Source organism: Zootermopsis nevadensis, unplaced genomic scaffold (genome assembly GCF_977971745.1).
Source record: "Zootermopsis nevadensis isolate Lab colony 2312 unplaced genomic scaffold, Znev_1.0 Znev_ptg000010l, whole genome shotgun sequence".
Classification (NCBI taxonomy): domain Eukaryota; kingdom Metazoa; phylum Arthropoda; class Insecta; order Blattodea; family Termopsidae; genus Zootermopsis; species Zootermopsis nevadensis.
This window is the reverse complement of record NW_028259142.1, coordinates 3,680,978-3,706,932: the sequence shown is the minus strand read 5'-3', so window position 1 is coordinate 3,706,932 and position 25,955 is coordinate 3,680,978. Positions and strand designations below refer to the sequence as shown.

Sequence of the window (25,955 nt, the reverse complement as noted above, 5' to 3'; positions counted from 1 at the left end):
TCTGCCTGAATCTCTTCTATCGTCTCAAATCTCCTTCCCTTTAGCTGAATTTTCATCTTTGGGAAGAGGAAAAAGTCACACGGAGCTTAGAAAGGAAGTTGGGGTCGGTTCTTGCAAGATCTTTGAGCTCCTGACAAACGAGAAGTCGATTCTGCTTCTGGTCCTCAGACAGGATGCGTCGCATGTGGAGTTCTTCCTTTAGAATCAGCTGACAGGTCCCATAGCCTATCCCAACAATGTCGCACAAGTCGTTGATGGTACGACGTCGATCTTCGTGAATGGCCTGCCGAATCTTCGTAACATTTTCGGGCGTTGTGCTCGAAGATGGTCGTCCAGAACGCTCGTCATCATCGACAGAGGTTCGGCCATTTTTAAAACGTGAATGCCACACAAAAGTTTGTGCACGACCCATTGCGGACTCCGCAAATGCTTGCTTTAGCATTTCATAGGTTTCCGTAGCCGTTTTGGCGAGTCTTTGGCAAAATTTGATGCACACGCCATTCCGAAATCGCAGGAGGGTCGGTGTAATGCACTACCAAAACGCCCGTAACTAAGAAACAAATGCTAATTCGATGATGCCGGCTGGCACACTGATTCACTATGAATGTAGGCCGCACCCCCTAGCGGCAGAAGCTCGTACTACATCCGGTTCGCCCTCTATTGACACATTCTTGAAACTTTCCGATCGCACCTCGTAGATAAGTTTTTAATCCATTTGCTCGGGTTTATGTGGGACCGTTGTAGCAAATTCATTACACTTTCACATTACGTGACAAGTGGCTCCAGACAGCAAGTTCCTTACTAGGCGCACTGAAAACTGGTCCTAAATTCTTTGTTGCTTACACAGCATGAGAAAGAAGCCAGGCATCCGCGGATGACATTGAATTGATTTTGGTGGGAACCACACAAATAAATTTGCTGCGTAACTGAAATATTAGTCGTGGTACAGTGCGAGATGGAGTGCTTATTACAGTACTACTAATACACAGCGCGTATTTGTTGATTTTTGTCGGTTTTCCTTTTATGTTATGTTTTGAACATAAATAGGCGTAACATTTCCAGTTGAAATTTTGACGGGCATTACGTTGGCTGTACGATGTTGCTCGACTCTTCGCCAGTGACTTTATGCCTGTTGTTTCTCGTGTAGATTACACGCTATACATCCGTGTGCAACAAGTTGCCGTACGAAAACTGCAGTATCAAAGATAACAGGGCAAGAACCAGAAACTGCAGACTTATGTTTACTTGGAATATTCGTGATTTGTGTACAAAGAAAATTCTCCTGTTACAAAATTTTCGTGAATGTTCTTATCAACACATTTTCTTCTCTTTGGTAAAAGAATCCTTTTGCTTTCTAAATATAATTGTTGCCTGGTTAGATTGTTGTTTTTTGACGTAAATACGTCTATATTGAAGGGTCATTCGGCAAAAAAGGGAAACGAAAAAGTGTAACCTGGTTACCTAGGAAACGTCGTCTGTTTACTCGGCATTGTTGTTACCTATAAAACATTTAATTACTTTACATTACATTCAGCTACCACAGACCCATCTTAAGCGTAACTAATTCAAGTTAAATAAGAAATGTCTTAATCAAACTTATCTCAATTGTAAAGCATGTATAAAGGAAATATTTAGAATAAAGCCAATATATAAACTTCCTTTCCGGATAGACGTATTTACGTCAAATTCTCCGGAACCGTGGTTCCACTGACAATACTCTCAGTTGTTTCTTCGAGAGTGTGGGACATTGATACGTTCTAAACCCTTATTCTTTGCTTATCCTATATTTTATCACCTTCCTCAAAGCAATTTAAACGATTAATAATGTTAGTCAAGTGTGCATGGTGTACCTAATCCACTGTAGTTCATTTAATTACTCGTTGCTGTGTAGAGACAAGCATATTCAACTTTTGACCACACCCAGACCGCCTCTTAGACAGTCCATTCAGTTGATGCCGGGGGTGATACACGCGTCAGCTGACCACATCTCCAATGCTGAGAGTAAGAATGCTTGGAGCTTTACCTCCACGCCCCTATACGTCTTCATGAGCTAGTACTTGGCACAGGGAAGGCATATCATTTTTTATATTGGATAACAGTATTTTAGTTTATAAATTAGCCTTTTCCTTGTTACGAGGGGGCACACCAGGACTGTCTCTAGATGTCATTGTTTATAGGCTGTGAGTGCGTGCGTGCGTAGGCTACAAGAAGGAAGCTGCTGTGAACAGTTGAGTGTAGACAGGAATATGCAAATAACAATGAACCAGTCCTGTCAAGTCATTATGCTCGTGTTCGTACGATCCCAAAATCAGATTGAATGCTTGTACTGGTGGCCCTGGTTGACCCCCCCCCCCTCCCCACAGTTTCGAATTATCTCTCCTTACACAATTCGAATTAACTTCTCCGATCCCCGTACTTGAGTATTACGTAGTCTCGTTTCTTTATAAAAAAAGTAAAATTTGAATATATATGAGGTCGTGCGTGTTGTCTGGTTTCCGTACGGCTGTTGGTTTGTTCGTTTTTCGTTTGGTTTAGTTGTAAGACTTTCTTGGATCGTGTGTCAGTTAAGTTCAAGAAATCTGCGCGCAAGTTGACTTCGTACCTTAAAGTGACTTACGGTTAATCTCCCTGCAATTTCCCTTGTGCGTTTTTGTTCAACAAGGCTTTAAATACCTTAGATTTTGCTGTGTCAGATGGTGGGTTGATTGATGTTTAATGATTTGGAAAGCATTTGGAAGGAGACGGTCGTGGTCCAGTATAAGGCACTGGATTAACGTCTTCCTGGAATGACTACGGAAAAACGTCTGAAATTCTCAGTGTTGACAGCCCGTCTCCGGATCGACATCCGAACATCTGAACATGGCTGACTTCTAGGATGTTGCACCGTCAATTTTGGTAGTAGTTGACTGACGTTTCGGATGTACTTACTGCCTCCATCATCAGGCGCAAAATCCTAGAAGACCAGTCGTGTTGAGGTTCAGGAATTTCAATAAAATTTGTACTTCGACATTCGAAGAAAACCGTGTGTGTGTGTGTGTGGAACTGGACATAACTGTGGGTATAGTAGTTCGCTGCTGTCTGTGGCTTGAGGAGAAACGGGCGATGATTGCATGTGAAGGAGACTTGTCGACGAGAAAAAAGCTGTCCACGGGCAGGCTGCATTCCGTCTACATATGACCGCCTCGCCGTAAGCATCAGCATCTCGCGGTGGTTGTCTCCTGAGGAGGCAATTGAGTGTCACGGTGGAAGAAACTGCGCATGTCACGTGGTCATGGAATTTATGTAAGCCACGGAAAATTTGAAGAACCATTTTGCAGCTTTGAACTCTGGATTTAGCAGTGTATCAGCCAATCTAACTGATAACATGGACTAGAGCCGTTTTTAAGTTAACATTTACTTAGCTATTTAGCAGATTACCCCCTCTCTCGCCTCTCACGGAGCCAAGATGTACGTTAATGTGTTTACAAGAGCCCGTCAGTGGTCTTTCTGAGCCAGATCCATCCAGTTAATAAAAAAAAAAAATGTAGGACTGGACTGTTAAGTAAACTTAGTCGTGAGTGGCATTTTCGTCATGTTTTAAACTATATATTACACTCGAGGATTGTTACTAATATTCATTAAATTAGGTTATATTGCAAGGAATAAATTTGATGTATTTATCGATTATATGTGTCCCGGTTAACGTGGAACCCACCACAACAGCGTGCCGTAGCAACTGCCAGGAAGCAAGTTAGTCTTGAACGTTGACATCACATGCTAGGAGGTGGGTTCTGAGTTACATAGGGCGTTATATATTTCGTTTATTTGTGATAAATCTTGAATAATAATAATAATAAAAATAAAACTCAACATGTCTTATGTCAATGATCAATTGGTTAATGCTGTTCAGAGAAATAACCGCAGGTTACAGTGAGAAACATAAGAAACTTACGACTACAAAGTGCGTTATTATTTGCTGTTAATGCAGACGGTACATATAGTTACCATTTTGGCCTCCCTTCACACATGTATACATGTCGAAAGATGACACCGAACCACGTTGTTGTTTACTTGAAACAATGAAAATTCCAGAAAGCTGAACCACCCTCGTATCTCTTCTCTACGTTTCCGTCAAGTTTATTTATCTTTCAGCCAACAGCGACGAGAAATGATCAGCACATTTTCATAATAGTAAGAGAAATAAATCCATACCGTGTTCCATGACGCTGCACTAAACCTTATTGTAGAACATTTTCTTTATTATTACTCTCAGCACCTGGTTCTTGGAAAAATGAAGACAGAGATGGATGTATAACATGAATTCGTGTTGCATTACGAATTAAGAATCGTGATTTTCAGCCCACCGGGTGAGAATTTTACCCTGTACCATTCTATGCCCCTCCCGTCCGTCCGTCCGTCCGTCTGTGTGTGCTTTGGATTTATTGTGTTCTAGACAGGAGGCGTAGAGATTTTCTGATTGTGTTCTACTCATAACATAAACTTTAGGGCTTGTTGTGTTGTCGTCATACGTTCTTTCATGTGTGTGTGTGTGTACATAAAGAAAAATGGACCCATAGTAAGAAGGAATGCAAAATTATTCTCAAGTTGATTCCGCTTTTCGTCTTCGTCGTCTGTACGTAAAGAACAAGTGAACGTATTAAAATTTCATAAGATGGTAAAGTTGCGTCATATTGTGATATAATAAGTATATATTAAATCTTGTCCGTCTAATCACAATAATTCATATTAAATATTAAAATATTACAATAATTAACATTTAAAATATTTAAAATATCAAACGATGTTCTTTATCGAAATATTCGATTTACATTAGACCATCATTTTTCATGTTTCACGACATGTTTCAGTTCCTGAGGATGGTTCTTTTAGGAACTGAAACATGTCGTGAAACATGAAAAATGATGGTCTAATGTAAATCGGAATATTTCGATAAAGAACATCATTTAATATTTTAAATATTTTAAAATGTTGAAATGGTAATTACTGTAATATTTTAATATTTAATAAGAATTATTGTGATTAGACGGACAAGATTTAATATATACGTATTAAAATTTGTTGTTGGGGAGTTAAAACAAAATTCGTTGGCACATTTAAATTTTGGTTGAAATTTGACAAAAGTGAAAGATTAAAGGCCGACGAATCCCGAGCCGGAGAATTCCTCGGGCGACTGTGTCACAAACGGGCTGTTCCTCCTGGGAATTAATATGGGAACATTCAGTTGACCTTTAACCTCTGTAATTCCGAGGCTCATTCACCTTTCTATTTTCGGTCCAAAAGTTTTACTTCTTTCAAGCTTTAGACTCCGTCCTCTGTTGCATCTGAAGTTCATCTTCCCATCCTTTCTTCCAATGTGCGTTATCTCCTTTTCTGTTGGATTCACATTCAATTACTTTCTACCAGTTTCTTCCTGTAATTTCGTACTTTACTTATCACTAACACATCTCAGTTCTTCTGAAATGCCTTCATATGCCTTCACACTTGTAAGTTTAATGGACAAATAGTTTCAGCTTTGCGTCTCTTATCGTAATCCTCCTTTACAGAAATGTTCCTGTCAATTGATCTGAACAAAAACTGGTGATCCTTGGATATCTGAGTTGAATGAACGCGCGCCCATAACCACGCCATTGCAAAATATGAGCTGCTACAGACTTAACCTTTTAGCTGAGATATTCATTAAGTTTACTGGCTGGATGATGAGGGTTCGATTCACTGTAGTCTCAGAATTCGTCTCTTCTCGGGTACGGGCGTCTGTCTTTATAAGAGTAAAGTGGTCAGAACGTGAAGCTAACCACGAACCTGCATTGGGTTGCACATCTTTAGGAATCCGTGGAGTTGTTCCTCCAGTCTCCGGACACGATCAGTATCGAGTGGTGGCAAGGCAGAGTTACTTCTGTACCGATCAAGTCGCCAATGCTGTAACGAGCTGACTGCTCAATAATCGTCCGTCTGTCTGTCCGTCCGTGTTCTCACCACGATCTGTGGCTCGTGCTACGGGCGACGAGACCTGATACAGCGTGTCCACAATACATGTCCCCGTCCAGCATCCCCCGCCTACTCTGAACAGTGCAAGAACTGAGAAATTTTGGTGTTTAACAGCTCACTCATGCGTCAACTCCTTGTTCCTTAGTGGAGAACACTGATCCTTAGTACAAGATTCCACACGTGTTCTGTTGCTTTCCGTGACTCGGCTGTTCGTTGTATCATGATAAATGTATTTTATTTCGTAATAGCTCTGGCGTAAAAGTATTTCCTCTTAAACTTTACATCAAATTGGATCTAGCACGACGTCTTTTGGTCTGATAGTAGTGTATTGACTTCCCAAGACGCAAGCATTTCCTTAACTATCTTCTGACAACACCTTGTGCTGAGGTAATTCAGTTTAGTCTGTTTCCCCAAGATTAATTTTAATATTATCCTCCTAGGTCTGTGAATGATCTTCCGTTTCTTGACTAGAAGTGACTAGTAGACGGTACTGTCACTTCCTGGCTCCCGGCAGGAATTGCATAAATCACCGCCAAGGGCTACGGGATTTTAACCCAATACGAGTCGAGTGTCGTTTCATGAAAACAAAAACGAAATTAGAAGTCTCTGTGACATTTGCGGTCCGCTTTATTAGTGAACGCGCAGTTGAACGTTCCTTATTACTAAGATGATATAGTTGCGTCATATTGTGAAAATATATATTTAATTAATTATTCTTGTCCGTCTAATCACAATTTAAAATTAAGCTAATTAAAATATTATGATTAAGTTTTAAGTTTATATAATTTTAATTAATTTTTATACACCTGAAGATGGTTCATTTAAGAACCGAAACATGTCGTAAGAAAAAGATGTTCTAAATGTAAATCGAATGTTTCGATAGGAACATCACATGATATTTTAATTATCTTAATTTTAATTTTAAATTTTTAAATTGTGATTAGACGGACAAGAATAATTAATTAAAGTTCCTTATTACGTAATTTTCGCCACTTTCTTATGTTTTTTTATGTTTGTTCCGAAAATGGGCCTCGAAATGGGAAGACTGTTTCTCCGTCTTCGAAGATGTTTCTGTTGTAGGTCCTTGGTTCAAATTTGAAGGCGCTGAATTTTCGGGACATGCTACGTGCTCGGATGCTGGAATATGCGTTGGGGCCGGGGGGGGGGGGGGTTGTGATAATGCTCCGTGGGCTGCTTCATTGATGTTGTCTCGAGAAGTCACGTGACTGTGACTGCACGTGTCCTGACTATGTGATGATGTTTGTATGGGCCGGGCCTGCCTCTTGGTGGAACAACAAGGCAAATTACAATGAGTTGGCAGGCTTCAGTACAAATAATGAGTGCATGTTCGTCTCTGTTTGCGGAATTGAGCGGTCTTATGGCCGCGTACAAGGCCCTTGTAAGAACTGGAAAGGGTTTTGCGCTGTGTCAACTGCAGAGGTTATGACGAGGCGAAGACGTTTTTCGTTAATGTTATGGAGACGCCGAGAAAAACCACGAAACAGCAGAGCTTGTGTCCCAACCCAGGTTTGAAACTGGTATATCTTCGTGGAAATCTAAAAGTGCGGGAAATATGCTATCCTCTTTTGTTTTAATGAAGATTATAACCATAACAGCCAAGAAATTATGATGATGATAATTTTCTACTAGACTGCACGGGGCAACATCCCAGAGACTAAGATGGCGGTCTTAGCGCTTTGTGTGGTAGAAGTGTACCGACTATGGTTCATCCCTCTGATGATCTAAGCAGCTAGGACGCCAGTCCGAAGCTGAGGAAGTGAAACTTTCTTCTCGTAATAGGGCACCTTATCTTTTCCTTTGCCTTTCTAGAGAAGCGAGCTGCGTACACACTGGGACGCGAAGCTTGAACTGTGTTCTTCCTAAGAGCGAAACGCACGTGTGTTTAAAAGATAGCAAACCTATTGCTCGGGTGTGGAGGCCAACATTTCTTATAAAGCAAGTGGAGCGCTGTGTTCTATTTGTGTTCTTTCGGTAGGGATTACAGCTTGGAACTACCTGGTCATAACTGCGTTCTAATTAGTCAGCATTGCACAACTTCATTAGCAGAGACACTGGCTATGTACGCGCTGAAACAAACCGGCGCTCACTGTAACCATAGTTCGCCTTTCAACAGATTTATTGGCCAGCTGTTGGCTCTTACAGCGAAAATCTGATGGAACAATCCGGATTATTTTTAAGTGGGTTAAATGGGAGTGTAGCGGTAAGACTTGATTTGTGTTGTAGAGTTAGGTCTCTTACCCTGTTCGAAACTCTTCTGATTTCCATCTCTCCTGGTTGACGTCTTCTTGGTTTTCCTTAGGCTCTCTTTGCTACACGAATCATCATATTACCACCTTAGGCATTTTCGAGAGAAGAAACCATTTCATACTGTGTATGAAAGTAGAGTATTTAAGTTTCATAACTTCAGCGTTTAACAACACAAGTTCTTGTAATGCAGAGCGTGAATACGCGGACTGTTACATGTTTGAGATCAGTATCTGAATGTATCTGAGTGTTAACAATAGAGTCACTTTGAATTCGAAGATAAGAGTAATGAATGTTGTGCATTGTTGGTGGGGATCGGACGAGAACAGTTGACACTCAGTTCTCCAGTAACTCTTATCTTTTGAAGGCGTACCTTAAAAAATAAAAATAAAAAGTTAAAAAGAGTCTACTCGAAACGTAGGGTTCTCAAGATACTCTCAGGAGTCCCTGCTAATTTCCCCGCAGTGTTCGGGCGGTGTTTCAGTGTTAGTGACGCAAAAGCCTGTGTTTCATATTATATATATTATATATATATATATATATATATTTGAGTGGAAGTATTTAACAAGAAGGTTAGTATACCGTGTTCTGTTATCTAGAATGTAAACGTATGAGGCAGTTCAGGGGAATCAATTTTAAGTTGTAACCCCGACGAGTTCCTAAAATCTATGTCCCTTTATCTGTCTGCACTGATGGAACAATTCGAGAACTACTAACAATTTGTAGACTGTTTAAAACTTTCATGTAGCTCGGATTATTATACATAATCGTGCTATATATTTATAATCGGTCATTCTGCACGAATTTATAGGATTTTACGCGGTGAATAAGAAGATTACTGCCTTCTGGGTTGTTGCGCCGTGTAATCTGGTAGACGTTTATCGACGTTTCAGCTGTGCTTGTTGCATCCATCATCAGAGCGACATGAACGTATTTGGCACCTCTGAATCATCGGTAAACTTCTACCAGATTACGTGGTCTAATTGTTTTATCAGAATTACAGAATGTGTTCGTAGATAAAATAGTTAACGATCGCAGGACATCAGAACCCAGAAGACAACTTTTTTACAGTCTTGTTTACGAACAGCGTTGCCCTCGTGTGTCTCGTTAAATACAAACATGTTTACACAAATATTGCATTTTCTTATGAAATAAAAATATTCTTACTTTCATTACGTTAAATAGATCTCAAAAGGAAACTCTGCAGATTTCAGCGAGACTTTTTCTTTTTCTTACCACGCAAAAGATTTTTAGAGCGTAATGTACCGTTTACGTCTTAAGATCTCAGAGATCGTCTAAATATTAGCCGATCTGAAACAATTCAGTTCCTACCTCAAAGAAAACGCAACCCTTAAATTTTCTGAAAGTATATTGTTCAATGCTGTGTAGTGAAGTAATCGGAGCAGAATTAATGTTGAAGTTGAAACACCACTATGCTTTACAGCGTTGAAGATATTTAAGTTGAGCTTAATTGAAGTAGCAATTAGGAATTTGGACTAACTATTCATATTCTCCTTCTGTCTCTCTTGTCCCAGGGTAAAGAGCCCTGAATAGGGTTTGTGTCCTTGCCGGGAATCAAACTATGACCATTCAGTTTATAGTTTAGATGCGTCATGTTTGTGATTTCAATTCATACATATATTTATTCTTGAAGTCTATACACAAACTATTTTAATATTGATGTTAAAAATTGAAATTGATATAAATATTTCGCGCTATTCTATGTTTATAGTGAATTTTTATAACATATCCAAACTCATTTACATATAAATAATATTAATAATGTTAATTATATTGTTGATAATTTCACAGAAATAACGAACAAATAACATAATACGCCACATAAATATGCAAAAGAATCAGAAGATAAAAGGAACATCCACAACTACAACCTACAATCTACAAATACTGAAAAGCGTGCATTAAAAGATATAGAATAGTTTTAAAAATAAAACCTGAAGATGATGCTGAGACATCGAAACATGTTGTAATATATAGCGCAGATTGTAACATCGAGGAAACGATGAATAGCGCGAAATATTTATATCAATTTTAATTTTTAACATCAATATTAAAATAGTTTGTGTATAGACTTGAAGAATAAATATATGTATGACCATTCAGTTGTAATCAGTAATTTTTTCCTGACAGAACTTTTGATTTAAATTTGAATCTTCCGAAAGATTCAGTTTAGTCGTCTTTGAAGACAGCCCAGTACCTTGCGTTCGTAGTTATTACTTGTATTTTACACAATTAATTATAATGATTGTAATTATGTACTCCTCTGCACAAGATAGTCTATAGCTGGAGCCCATCTGTTTCGTGAGAAAGTTTTTAACTCTCGGGCCGGAGCTGGCTACAGATCACGTTTTGGCTTTTATCTAAAACTATAAGCTCTCTTTTTATTATATGAAGGTTGCGGGATGATGGAATTTTAAGAGCCTTTTCTCTGGTTCCATCATTAAGAAGAAAGTGACTATGAGACGTCTTGAAAGCTTTCATCAGTTGGTAACTTGGAAGTGGTGTGTGAAATTGCTCAGACCTGAGGTTAGCTCAGCCAGAGGGCCCAACAGATGGGTGTCCTCTTTGCCAGTTTTTACCTGAAGGCAGAAGGCAGAACGCTAAACGTCGTGAGTTTATAGATTTTAGAAGAAAAAAAAAAGTTATATCGCTTTGCGTTGTGTAATTGTTTTCTGGAACTAGAATCGAGGGCAGACGAACATCTCTTCGCCTCGTGATTGCGTGAGGGGAAGAGAGATTCTTCTTAAGAGGCTGTTCTTTGTCCTCTACTAAGATTTAAGGTCGCCTTGTTCTTGGAGGCGCAGACGTTTAAAACTCGTGTACAATTTCTAAACACCAAACTGTCTTTAAAGTAAATTAGTTTTCTCAATGAGTTAACGAGAGTTAACAGGTAATTAATGATCGATCGTGGACAGCTAAGGAGAGCATTTGGAGGCCGGAAGACAGAAAATAAGAAGAGAATGAGGGGATCAAACTTAGAAGTACGGGTGGGCAGGCATGTAGCACGAGCAATTCATACAACATTTTAGTCGAAGACTTGAGAAGTTTCCGCTTGGGAGACGCGCGCACGATGAAGTGTTAATATTGGCTAAAGGAAATTAATTGTAGATTTCGCGTGGACTGTCAATTGTCAGGCTGTTGTGTATACGGCAATGAACGAAGATGGTATGTTTCAGAGGTGCTGATAACACTGATGATGTTTTGGAACAGGCATGTCTGAAACCAGAGTACAGGACAAGACATCTTCGTACTCGCATTCGGGGGAACCTCGAGGAATCAGAAGGCGATGGACTTTGGGGAATTCCTTGACCGGGTGCTAGAACCTCAGGACATGGCGTGGTGTTTGTTTAATCTCGGGCCGTTTGGTGCTGTTTGGCTTAATGTCGCAGTAATAAATTAGGAAAGTTTGAGAGATAATTCACAGAAAATAGAAATGAATCCTTTTGTGTATATTGGCTTAACTTCGTCTTGAATATTCTATCGTGGTATGCAGTAAGATACGGCTTCATGACTCTGAGTTTGCGTTTTATGCATGACTGAGCACGTTCTCAGTAACAATTCTGCTTGACGCACGCTGCTATCATTAGACATCCTTTAGAAGTACTCAAAAACGTAAAATTGTTGGGTCATTATTGTTCTTTATTCAAAGGGACCGGAATGGAACGTAGGACGACAGAATGAATTGGATAAAGATGCGAAAGGGATCAGGAAGGAAGATAAATCATTCCTCGTTGAATATCAACGGGATGTTTCTTCTTATGTGCACGAACCTTAGTAAATGCTGTATGAGGCAACAAATAAAATTTATAGCGGCTTTTAACGTCTCATGTTCAAATTTCTGAGAAAACTAAAGGAATGATAATATGGTAGTATAAAACGTATTTCTACTACTCAAACAGCAGTACAGATAAGAATTCAAGGCCGTAGCGCGTTGAATTTTTCTCGCAAACTGTACAGAACATAAGAACACGCGAAGCTTCGACGAGAAAATCTCGTAAAGAAGTCGGAGAGGCTTCTCGTTTCCACCCAACACTGCGTACTTTGTTGTTGTTGTTATTATTGTTGTTATTATTATTGTTATTATTGCCTGTTGTTTTGTATGGGCGCGAAACATGGTCTCTCACTCAGAGGGAGGAACACAGATTGCAGGTGTTTGAGAATCGGGTGTTGAGGAGGATATTTGGGCCTAGGAGAGAAGACGATGGAGCATTGAGAAAACTGCATAATGAGCGGCTTAAAAAATCTGTACTCCTCCCCCAGTATTTTCAGGGTGATTAAGTCGAGAAGAATGAGATGGGCTGGGCATGTAGCGCGCATGGATGGGACAAGAGGTGTGCACCGGGTACTGGTTGGGAAACCTGAAGGGAAGAGACCGCTGGGGAGACCTAGACGTAGATGGGAGGATAATCTCAGGCGGGATCTATGGGAGATAGGAGTTGAAGGAGAATGGATTTTGCTGGCCCAGGACAGGGTCCGGTGGAGGGCTTTGGTTAATTCGGTGATGAACCTTCGGGTTCGGTAAGCCATCTAGTTGGTTGGGTCCACTATTTGGGAAGCCTGAGGGGAAGAGACCGCTGGGGAGACCTAGACGTAGATGGGAGGATAATCTCAGGCGGGATCTATGGGAGATAGGAGTTGAAGGAAACTGGATTTTGTTGGCCCAGGACAGGGTCCGGTGGAGGGCTTTGGTTAATTCGGTGATGAACCTTCGGGTTCGGTAAGCCATCTAGTTGGTTGGGTCCACTATTTGGGAAGGCTGAGGGGAAGAGACCGCTGGGGAGACCTAGACGTAGATGGGAGGATAATCTCAGGCGGGATCTATGGGAGATAGGAGTTGAAGGAGACTGAATTTTGTTGGCCCAGGACAGGGTCCGGTGGAGGGCTTTGGTTAATTCGGTGATGAACCTTCGGGTTCGGTAAGCCATCTAGTTAGTTATTATTGATACAGATCCTTCATGTCGACAGTCTCTTGTTGTTACCTTCAGCCTGTGGCGTGCACACACACACACACAGCCCTTATTTCTGTACCTTCCGCCTTCAGTTTCTGTCCGTCTTCCTTTGATCCATTGTTTCTCCTTGTGTCTTACCTTCCTCTGTGCTCCATTTTCTCTCTTTCGACGTTGTTTGATTTCGTCCTCCACTTTAGTTTCCTCTCCTGGTCTGAGTCTCGTGCAGTTGCGCTGGTTCGTGGTTTTATGTTCGTCAGTTGCTACCCCTGTTCAGGTATATCGGCGCCGTTGTGGCATCCATTTGTAAACAAGATTGAACAGCGTCTGGAGACACGGCGATGCTATGTTTTTGAAGTTGTTCCCTCGGGGTGAGCCGTCCTATTTTCTTCACAGCGGGATCCGTGTTCTCCCATTAGGATCACCTCAGGTCAAACCTTGGAACAGATCTTCGATTATTACAGCAAAGGAATGTGTTACTGCCTAAGATGACGTAGGTCTGTCGGCTGAAACTAAAAAAGAATAACACATGTCCTTGCAGTAAACATTAGTTGCGTACGTGGTGACGAAGTATCTCGTTAAACGGCCACTTTTGAAGATAAAACGCTCACTGCCTCCATCATCGGACAGCAAGTACCTCTGAAACGTCGGTAAACTTGTACCATACTGCACGGCGCTACAGCCCAGAAGACAGCAGTTTTCATACTCGGCGCTGTGAAAACTTTAGATACTACTAAAGAAAAGTAACCTGAACCAAGTTTGAGGCAATTTCGTCGAGGGTCCCGACAGATTAGGTTTTTGCCCTCCGTACGTTTGAAGTTGTCCGAATTTCCGAAAAGTTGCAGTTTTAATAACACCTAGACCAGTTGTATTCAACCTTTTTTGTTAGCGTACCCCCAGATATAATTTCTCTTCAACTTTGTACCCCCAAAGTTGTTGGTGTATAATTCAAGTTATACGTAGTATATAATTATATCTAAAATAAATTAAATTAATTACATTACTGATTATTCAGTGTTTATCATAAAATAATATATATTTTTTAAATTTCACGTACCCCTTAAAATGTCTTCGCGTACCCCCAGATATAATTTCTCTTCAACTTTGTACCCCCAAAGTTCTTGGTGTATAATTCAAGTTATACATAGTATATAATCTCCATCTACAATAAATTAAATAAATTACATTACCGATTATTCAGTGTTTATCATAAAATAATATTTATTTTTTAAATTTCACGTACCCCCTAAGATATCTTCGTGTACCCCCGGGGGTACGCGTACCCCAGGTTGAATACCACTGACCTAGACGATGGACAAATCAAAAGAAATGGTTGCAAGGACATCAGAAACATTCAAACCTCGATTAAAAATGATGTGTAACACATCGTATAGTGCAGAAAGTCTTGGCCGCACAACAGGGTTTCTGCACTACGGGGACATGTACATTGTTCCTCTCCCAAGCACACCGACGACGTTAATGTTGTCTGGCGCCAGGGTCTACGGTTCTATTCCACTTTCCCTAGGCTGTGCCTGTAAATCATACCGGGCACTGGGGGTGTTAGGCCACTCCCCGTGTAACACTACGCCGGTATATAATTTGGGGTTTTAGAATGTAACCGGCAGGACCTTGTTTTCACGTCCGTATGCTTACACACTGCGTTCATTATTCTTGTTATCAAACTGTATATGATTGTGTATTGGAGTTCTGAAAAAGAGTGCTGCGTTGGCAAGCTGAGGTGAAGTCCCTTCGAAGGAGGAAGTGATATCATTATGAGTGTGTAATACATTTGGAAGTGCCTGAGGTAAAGTTGGTAATCGGCTTCCTTGGATGTTGGTAGTATTTCGGATTGGCGGATAAGTTTAAATAACTAGGTATTTAAAATGTAGAAGATAGCGGTTAGAACGCTGGCCTTGTAATCCTGGGGCCTCGGGTTCGATTCCCGGCGGTGCCCGAATTTATAACTTGTGTTGGGCAAGGCCGTGGTCTAGGCAACACGGAGTTTTCCTCCGGGGGCTTCCCCGGTTTCTCCGTGGCATCCCAACAATTACTCCATTCACACACAGAAGAAGGCAATGGCAAACCACTTCTGGATCATCTGCCAAGCACGTATATGAACAGGTCCCAGTCCGAGAAAAGGATGGAAGGATCCTGTTCATATGGACCTGTCGTCAGACAGAACACTAAATAATAATAAGATGAGGTGGTCTAGCGGTTAGAACGCTGGCCTTGTAATCCTGGGGTCTCGGGTTCGATTCCCGGCGGTGCCCGAATTTATAACTTGTGTTGGGCAAGGCCGTGGTCTAGGCAACACGGAGTTTTCCTCCGTGGCATCCCAACAATTACTCCATTCACACACAGAAGAAGGCAATGGCAAACCACTTCTGGATCATCTGCCAAGAACGTATATGAACAGGTCCCAGTCCGAGAAAAGGATGGAAGGATCCTGTGCATATGGACCTGTCGTCAGACAGAACACTAATTAATTATTAAATCCAATAAGGGGGTGTGAATGATTAATAGTCACATGAGATACTGTCATTCTCCTTATCAATTCAAAAGAATGCTGATGTTTCCCGTGTGGCTTTACTCGTGAGAAAGTGATCTCGTTACAGAAAATGATATCGAAAAGTAAAGTGCTTCATCATCGCAGGAGGCGTAATCACAAGATATATGTGTAATATTAATGCTGAATTTAACAGTACTATCTATAACGCAATACACACGTGCGAAGACGTTTTCATATTACAATTGTTATGTTACAAATGCGTCTCTTGAAGGAATGAGACCGGTGAATTATTATAAAGTCTCTCGAAGGAGAGAGGCCAAATTTATATCATAATCGAGTTTTTCTGTAAAAGAAACTACTGAATAATTTTTTCTGAATTTTAAGTGCAGTTGCAACTTTATTCTAAATGAAATATCTTTTAATCTGCGTGCTCAAATACGACACTCGCGATGCGACACCAGAATTGAACGTTTCTGTTCGTCTCGTTGAACCGAGAATAAATTGTTCAGTATTACTCGTACAGTAATGAGCAGCTAATGATGATGAAGCTAAGTGAGCGAACCATACCTTGCGATAAACCAATGTCACACTTCGACATAAGAAAATAACATGTCCACTAAATGAAGTTTCCATAGTAACTGATAGGAATGTATAGAAGAAAGAATCAGAGAGAAAAATTGTACAGAATGTCCTACGTTGGAACCCATCAGCTGTGTTTCGCGTTGAGAGTAAACTCATTTCCCAATCGTTGTCCGGCTGTTACAGCGGGTTCCAAGTTATTCGTACACGCTGTACAAAGACATTGAAATCCAGGACGTGTTAGTTTATTTATTTATTTAGTGTTCTGTCTGACGACAGGTCCATATGAACAGGATCCTTCCATCCTTTTCTCGGACTGGGACCTGTTCATATACGTTCTTGGCAGATGATCCAGAAGTGGTTTGCCATTGCCTTCTTCTGTGTGTGAATGGAGTAATTGTTGGGATGCCACGGAGAAACCGGGGAAGCCCCCGGAGGAAAACTCCGTGTTGCCTAGACCACGGCCTTGCCCAACACAAGTTATAAATTCGGGCACCGCCGGGAATCGAACCCGAGACCCCCAGGATTACAAGGCCAGCGTTCTAACCGCTAGACCACCGTGGCTGACGTGTTAGTAATGATTATTATTGATGCAACTGTAACCTGAACGCGATAATTTCAAGAGCATCTCCATGACGTATTTGGCAAACAATCTAGCTTGGAATTTGAAAACAGCACATGGTTTGAGAGACATGATAATGTAGTACTTAAATAACAGCAAATGTATTTGCCAGACACTACTTAGTAATGAACCACACAGTATTTGACTCTGTCCTCTGTGATTCTGAAACTCAATCTACTCAAATTTGATCGGTGGATGTATAAAGATACTACATATGGCTTCAACTAAGCAGGAACTAGTTTTTACGTAGTACGTCCAGCAATTAAATCTAGTGGAACGAACCGCATTTATTATGGGCCACGCTGACCTTTGTTTTGTCCATAAACATTAACCACTGGAATTTTTCAGAGAATGAACGTAGCGTTCCTAGAATTCTCAATCTTGTTCTGATACTGTAATGAGAAAATGTTTGTGTTTCTACGTCTCAACGGCACATCAAGGACATGCTAGTGTTAGTAATCTCTGCATTTTACAGACAATTTATATATTTGTTTTGTTTCAAACGCGATTTTTAAAAACATTTATATACGCGCCTGGACAGTCATACAGGTACCAGAATCAAGAAATGAAATTCTTTTGCACAAAAGAAGAGAAATGCATGCAGATACACAATCACGCAAATATCTCAGTGAGCCATCTGGTGACTGGTTGCTGTAGCAACTGTTCCCAAGCGACATTCTTCTCTGAGAAGAAAATAAGATAAACACATAGAACATTTCACTGCAAGTTATTTCAGCCAGGCACTCAGGGTAATAATTTTTACAAGTGTAATTTTATATACCACGAAAGTACGACCGTGCTTTTGGTTAAACGTTTCATGGTTGCTGGCATTGCATCGCCAAGGAGCTCTTGTGCCTGAGTTAGCAATGTCGTTTTAAAGTTCACAGCAAGTTATCTAATGGGTATTTGATGTGTATGTGAGTACGAGGTGCGATCGGAAAGTTTCAAGACTGCGCGTATAAAAACCCGTACACTTATCTCAGATATTAAATTCATCCATCACCCTCGAAGTAGTTCCCCTGGGAGTGAACACAACGATCCCAGCGCCGCTGCCAAGCCTGAAAGCATCCCTGGAAATCTTTCTTTGTCAGCCTGTCAAGCACCATCTGCGATTCTGCCTGAATCTCTTGCCAAAGACTCGCCAAAACGGCTACGGAAACCTGTGAAATGCTAAAGCAAGCATTTGGGGAGTCCGCAATGGGTCGTGCACAAACTTTTGTGTGGCATTCACGTTTTAAAAATGGCCGAACCTCTGTCGATGATGACGAGCGTTCTGGACGACCATCTTCGAGCACAACGCCCGAAAATGTTACGAAGATTCGGCAGGCCATTCACGAAGATCGACGTCGTACCATCAACGACTTGTGCGACATTGTTGGGATAGGCTATGGGACCTGTCAGCTGATTCTAAAGGAAGAACTCCACATGCGACGCATCCTGTCTGAGGACCAGAAGCAGAATCGACTTCTCGTTTGTCAGGAGCTCAAAGATCTTGCAAGAACCGACCCCAACTTCCTTTCTAAGCTCTGTGTGACTTCTTCCTCTTCCCAAAGATGAAAATTCAGCTAAAGGGAAGGAGATTTGAGACGATAGAAGAGATTCAGGCAGAATCGCAGATGGTGCTTGACAGGCTGACAAAGAAAGATTTCCAGGGATGCTTCCAGGCTTGGCAGCGGCGCTGGGATCGTTGTGTTCACTCCCAGGGGAACTACTTCGAGGGTGATGGATGAATTTAATACCTGAGATAAGTGTACGGGTTTTTATAGGCGCAGTCTGGAAAATCTCCGATCGCACCTCGTATACCAGCTTTACTGTCAGTGTCTGAGGTACAAAGATTTACATCAGAGTGTCAGTACTTGTGAAATTCAGACATATGCGAGTATAACTGTCAGTAGAGAATGTCTGTGGTGTGCAGATGGGTAACCGTGACTTAGACAGAGCTCTGAATTACTGTCAGTACGGAATATCTGTCACATACCGGCAGCTCTGTGCTTGAATCCTCAAAGCCGTTGTCCTCGCACACTCAGAAAACAGACTTGACCTCCAAATAGTGTACAGATCTGATATTTATTTTTACACTTCACAAGTCATGGCTCCTGTAATGTTATTATGTTAATTATGAAAGGTATTCGGATTGCGTTGTTATATTTCAGCTTATTTCCCATTACTTGTCTTTGGATACGTCTGCCCCGTCTAGTTTCTCGTCTCCCTTCTTCACGAAAGAACTATTTCCCCACGCGGAATAGCCGTGCCATTAGTGAGTGACTTGCTGCCGGCATGGCTGTCCGGAGTTCGATTCCCGTGGCAGGCAGGATTTCTTTCACCATATAAAGACCGGTTATGGGGCCTCTTGCAGCCTCCTGTTCTGTGCTTGCTTGAGGGAGGGAGGTGGTCTTTTCGCAGGGCCAAGTCGGCCGGGGCGCTACACTACGTGGAGCCTTGCCTCCACGTCCCCTATAAACATTTGTGGTGTTACGATTGAACCACGGCTGTAATTTCAACTTTATATTCGTTCACATGCTGATTTTTATTTTGTTCTATGTAAGTTACGTTATGACTTGCTTAGTAGGACTCTCCAATAGATGTATTGAGCCTGTAATGGAGAAAACTGGTCTGTATGTTGAAGGACGCTGCGTCTACCTCGAAGATAACGCGTCTCAGGGCTGTTACAAATAACGATCATGATCTTCATAATATATTTTATCCTTTGATCTGGACACCAGAATTGAACCTATAAATAAAATCTGCGAGCGATATGTAAGCCGATGAAGGTTAATGCGGGCGGTGCATGGAGCTTATTTATTTATTTAGTGTTCTGTCTGACGACAGGTCCATATGAACAGGATCCTTCCATCCTTTTCTCGGACTGGGACCTGTTCATATACGTTCTTGGCAGATGATCCAGAAGTGGTTTGCCATTGCCTTCTTCTGTGTGTGAATGGAGTAATTATTGGGATGCCACGGAGAAACCGGGGAAGCCCCCGGAGGAAAACTCCGTGTTGCCTAGACCACGGCCTTGCCCAACACAAGTTATAAATTCGGGCACCGCCGGGAATCGAATCCGAGACCCCCAGGATTACAAGGCCAGCGTTCTAACCGCTAGACCACCGTGGCTTCTTGCATGGAGCTACCAGCGAAAAAGCTGGTCTTTCTGAGCGAGAAATCTTGTTTCATATCATGGCGGTTTTTACAGTACATCAATTCCTTAAGAGTTGTTCTGACCGTTCGTCCTTCCGCCCTGGTGTTCGCATTCTTTCAAACCCGAGAGAACAGGCAAGAGCTCAATCCATAAAATGAGGGCAATTGTCCGCAGAACGACCTTGACTACATTCCCGTGTCCAGCCCAGCAAGGTCAAGATGCGTTGCAGCATCCCTTACGTATCTCACCTCAGAGCCCCCCCCCCCTTCCACCACCGCCGCCCCGTTACCTGACCGATGTAATGATGCTCCTAACAGATCCTCCCTCCCCACCGCACTCAAACACCTGTCTGACCTCCCTATCACCAATTCGTTTAGTGAAACATTGTTGATGATTCGAAAACTTGTTCTTAAAAAGATTCGCGCCTTGGTCGAGGTGTGGATAGACTTCGTCCGATTGGCCGCCTCTCTGCTTGCTGATTGGGCGACTGGACACGCGTAGAGAGAGAGAAATGCCAGGGCCTCAGTGTAAAACGGGTATATCTGCACTCGACATTCGTAGACCCATTTGCATTTAGGCCATTATGCAATCAAGGTCCAGTCTGATGTTGAGACATGATGGGAGACCTCTGTCGAAATACGTGGGTGTAGATGGAAGGACGGTATCAGGACGTACCCCCATGAAGTCTGGTGTGGAGGTGCTGACTGAATTCTTGTGGCTGTTGGGTAGGGAACTGCTTTGTAACAGATAAACTAATATTTACAGGCGAGGTCTAGAAACCTTAATTGTAAATTGTCTTCGTCGTGGCAAATCAGATTCTGCCAGGCACATAATTACAACCTCACACGAACTGATAATGTTACAGTGTTTAACGTAATGAATATCGGCCCTCAGGTAACTGTTTATACTTGAAGGTAGAGTTCTTCTTGTACCCATGTGCCCTTTTTCCCCGCGAGGGTCTTTATTTTCTATCCCTTCCTCTTCTCACGAGCTTTCTCCCACCTTCTCACCTGGCAGGTAGCTCCTTGCCGGAGGCTGGGATCTTGTCTCCGTCCTGTTCTCACTACCTTGATATTAACGTCAGTACGAAAGGCGCTAAGCAGGCGGATTTCTTCGAGCGCCTACAGCAAGGCTGTGTGTTGTAGCTGACCAGTGGTTATTCTACTTGCTTGCAGAGTGGAGTTCCTGCAGCTGTTCGTCGCCCAGACCCTTGGGCCATCGTCATGGGGCCAGACCACCGGAGAATCCATTCGTAGTTCAGTGGATACCAACACAATCCTACATATTTGGTACATTGCGCAAACCCAGCCCAGTGACATACGACACCAGGGCGAAGATTCTACTCAGTACGCTCTAGAATGGCCACGGAAGGACCCGTGCTGTGTCATCGGCTACAGTATCACCAGGGTTGTTGGTCCGCCCCTAGGAACGCGACCGTTCAGCCCTCGTCAGCGCGGTCCGACCATGACCACGTAGTGGCGTCGAACCGAGGGCCTGGCGGTTGTTTGACGGGATACGTCTTATCGCCAACGCGTGTAACCTCAGCGATGTGACTTGGTCTGAGAACGATTCATACGCTAGCTGCATGGTTTTACGTTTGTGCATGTGTTGATTTTAATTAATTTGTTGGCGTTGCTGAATGTTCGATGCTTGTGTGCTGTGTGGCGGACAGAGTAACGCGCTGTTAAGGTGTGGCGACAATGACTGCGGCAATCCGCAACAATTGGCTGGTGCTGGTCCTGTTGGCATCAACTGCAGTCCTTGCAGACAAATCTTCTGAGTTCGTCAAAGGAAAAAGTAAGTGGGTTGAAATGCCTGTACACTGTTTTAATATGTTTTAGGGTAGTTTATTAAGGAACACCTTATCATCAGAGCCATATTGTAATAATGTTTACTAACATGAGTGTAACGTGTTAATTGCTATTAAGGAGCAGTGGTTAAATATCTTCACCTTGATTCTTACAACCGGAAAATAGTCGAAATGGTTATTGAAAGCATCAAATTCTGACAAGATTTCTTTTATCTTTTAAAGGTAAAAGAAATTCTGGGATCAAGATGAGCTTTCGATCTGCAGAGATTCGATGTACGATCTCCAAAAATCACAGAATCCTTCTGTGACAGTTTTTTTAACAAAGATGATTAAAACGTAATTAATCCTTCCTAAACCCTTTGCTTACAATTGCTCTTTTCAACATGCACGTGGCATTTCTGTTCGTACAAAACTTTGTGCCATATGCATCAATTACTACTCAACCCATTCTGTACTCTTCCTGAGTGTTCACACGATGCAAAGAGACTTACTAATTTTATTAGTAGTGTTATGTGTAACTACGTACTTGGTAGTGATAATAGTGTAGTGTAGTGCAGGGATCCACCACTGCTTCAACGTTGTGTTGAACCAGTGGTGGATGTCTAACTGTTCGTGCCGCCATTGCACCGGGTTTCAAACAGCTGTGACTCCGTCGAAACTAGTCACGCCCTTCGCTGGACCACACCGTATCAGGTGAGCAACTCGTCATTCCGTGTCACTGGAGGTTACAGGTAAGAGGCCTCAGTCCGAGCTTAACTCTTACGTGTGCTGAAGAATCATCCACTTCACATATGGAATATTCTTTATTATTTGAAATCTTTTCGCTCAGCTTTGCAAGCAAGAGTCGCTACCAGGGATGTCTATATGAGATTTGTGGTCGATGAAATTGCGTCGAGATAGGTATTTCACCCAGACTTTTCAGTATCATTCGACAGCTGCTCTTGACGGTAACAGAGGCCTCTCGACAGGTACGCCGTATTCATTCCGTTCGTATCCTCGCGTGCAAAGTTCACGTCTGTATATAATTGATGGACCTTGGAAATGAGAAGTAGGTACTTTGTGCCGAGTGTTAATTTCCTTGAATATTTTCCTTTCGTGTTAACAGCTTGTTTTCTTACGTGTTTGTTATCCTTCTTTTAGATTTTGTACACGAAAGGAACACCACAACGATAAGTCATTAAGAGGCGTTTGTCTTCGTGAGGTCTTACGCTAAGAGGGAAATGAAGACGTTTAAAAACTTGGAAGTTTCGGTGGTGGTCTGCCTTTTGGAAATTATCTCTTAAATTTTAAAAAGGCACTTATTTTCTCAAGAATATAGGTAGGTTACTTTCGGTGCAGTTTCTTAAAAATAAAAACAAATTTTTACCTCAGCCTTACGGGGGATCGTCCAAAAATTAAAAAAGTGTCTGAAGTCGTGGCCTGTTTTAAGACACGTTAATTGGCATATATCAATACTTATACCCGGGGATGCGAAAAGGGAGCCCTAGGTCGAATTTTACAGATGAAAAATTTTAAACAGTCGGCAGTAGGATTTTATGTTTAGCGGAGACTCTGTAACTGCTTTCGGAGTTATGGAGTGATTGTGCGGGCTGAGTAGCTTTACGAAGGTTATTTATTGGATTGAAGTCGTGTGGTTACTTTTCCATACCAGTTGAAATAACTTAAGAATGTGTTTACTAACAAAACTATAATTTTGTATGGTCGCGACATAGGTTGGCACTCATGCTTCGTGTCTGGAAGGTCCTGGATTCAATTGTCAGCTCAGAGATCGACTACCTCAACAGTGTATTTATCTTTTGTGGGCACTCTGTATATGTTTATTTATTTATTTATTTAGTGTTCTGTCTGACGACAGGTCCATATGAACAGGATCCTTCCATCCTTTTCTCGGACTGGGACCTGTTCATATACGTTCTTGGCAGATGATCCTGAAGTGGTTTGCCATTGCCTTCTTCTGTGTGTGAATGGAGTAATTGTTGGGATGCCACGGAGGAAAACTCCGTGTTGCCTAGACCACGGCCTTGCCCAACTCAAGTTATAAATTCGGGCACCGCCGGGAATCGAACCCGAGACCCCAGGATTACAAGGCCAGCGTTCTAACCGCAAGACCACCTCATCTTATTATTATTATTTAGTGTTCTGTCTGACGACAGGTCCATATGAACAGGATCCTTCCATCCTTTTCTCGGACTGGGACCTGTTCATATACGTTCTTGGCAGATGATCCAGAAGTGGTTTGCCATTGCCTTCTTCTGTGTGTGAATAGAGTAATTGTTGGGATGCCACGGAGGAAAACTCCGTGTTGCCTAGACCACGGCCTTGCCCAACTCAAGTTATAAATTCGGGCACCGCCGGGAATCGAACCCGAGACCCCAGGATTACAAGGCCAGCGTTCTAACCGCAAGACCACCTCATCTTATTATTATTATTTAGTGTTCTGTCTGACGACAGGTCCATATGAACAGGATCCTTCCATCCTTTTCTCGGACTGGGACCTGTTCATATACGTTCTTGGCAGATGATCCAGAAGTGGTTTGCCATTGCCTTCTTCTGTGTGTGAATAGAGTAATTGTTGGGATGCCACGGAGGAAAACTCCGTGTTGCCTAGACCACGGCCTTGCCCAACACAAGTTATAAATTCGGGCACCGCCGGGAATCGAACCCGAGACCCCAGGATTACAAGGCCAGCGTTCTAACCGCTAGACCACCTCGTCTTATTATTTATTTAGTGTTCTGTCTGACGACAGGTCCATATGAACAGGATCCTTCCATCCTTTTCTCGGACTGGAACCTGTTCATATACGTTCTTGGCAGATGATCCAGAAGTGGTTTGCCATTGCCTTCTTCTGTGTGTGAATGGAGTAATTGTTGGGATGCCCCGGAGGAAAACTCCGTGTTGCCTAGACCACGGCCTTGCCCAACACAAGTTATAAATCTCTGAGCACCGCCGGGAATCGAACCCGAGACCCCTGGATTACAAGGCCAGCGTTCTAACCGCTAGACCAGTATATAATGCAAAGAACGCAGTTGTGGCTCGCTAAGATATTTCGGTATTCGCGTGGAGAGACTGAAGTAAACCAAGAACACAGTGATAAAATGCCTGCCCGGTCGAGATTCGACCCCGTTTTTGTCAAATACAATTCTAGAACTATGCCATCATTGTCAATAAATTTTCGATATCGTGGCAAAAGTGAGCGCTGCAGATTTTACGTCATTTTATTTTGTTTCAAGTTGGTATAGGCGATTCTCGTTATACGAGGTTTTGCATATCCGCGGTTTTATTCCAGCGTCCACTGACTTCGCCCCTCTGTTTTTGACGACGGTAACTGCAAATTAAGGCCTCTCATGGTGTGTCAATCGTACGGTTTCCGTTTTACGCGTTTTCGATAAACGCGGGAAAGCAAAGTAATCTGTGCTTGAAATTTGTCGTAGCTGTTACGGGTACGTTCGTTTGTTTGTAGTTCTGTGTGGAGTAAGGCCGTTGAAGCATGAGAAATAGCAAAGGGCATATTTTGAAAATTTGTGTGTTAACCAGAATTCGTTCTTGCTTTAGAGTTCGCGGCTGTTCTATCTGTGGGGTCGGATGCGGTCTCCGGCTTGACAACTGTGCGTGTTACCAGGCTGTTTTATCGGTTGCGAACTCGAGACCGGTTTTAGGTACGGGACGTGGGTCGGGGAAACATATTTTCACACTTCGGTGACTGCACGAGTAGAATTTTCTGTTCTCCACAACAGGGAAACAAAAATTGAAAATGCGTATGTAAGCAAACTTGGAAATATGTCCAAGGCCGTTTTGTGTATCTTGAAACAAGGTCGTACCAGTAAACACGGGGTTCGAATTAAGAGATGATGATGATGATGATTTTCTTCCCATGATTTTATCGTGCCTTTTAAGTTTATTAATCAGGATCAATAATAAGATAGTAGCATTATTTAGTTGTTCGTTGTCAGACATTTAATGTCCATATTTGTTTAAATCTTGTCAGTATAATCACAATAAAATTCCTATTAAATATTAAAATATTACTATTATTAACATTTAAATATTTAAGGTCCATTTTTAGGCTGCAAGGTTATTT

General features: G+C 42.1%; 1 protein-coding gene across 5 annotated transcripts in view; it reads left to right on the top strand.

Moving 5' to 3' along the window:
* The window catches only part of Egfr (epidermal growth factor receptor), a 212,264-nt gene that overhangs the window by 151,703 nt on the left and 34,606 nt on the right, over positions 1 to 25,955 (top strand). For 3 of the 5 annotated variants that reach the window (XM_022068882.2, XM_022068884.2, XM_022068879.2), the window contains one exon: positions 21,242 to 21,863. The exons of the other annotated variants lie outside the window; for them this stretch is intronic. In XM_022068882.2, coding sequence (XP_021924574.2) covers positions 21,767 to 21,863 — 97 coding nt within the window. In that variant the 5' untranslated portion in view covers positions 21,242 to 21,766. The remainder of the gene's footprint in view (positions 1 to 21,241; positions 21,864 to 25,955) is intronic. 5 annotated transcript variants of the gene reach the window in all.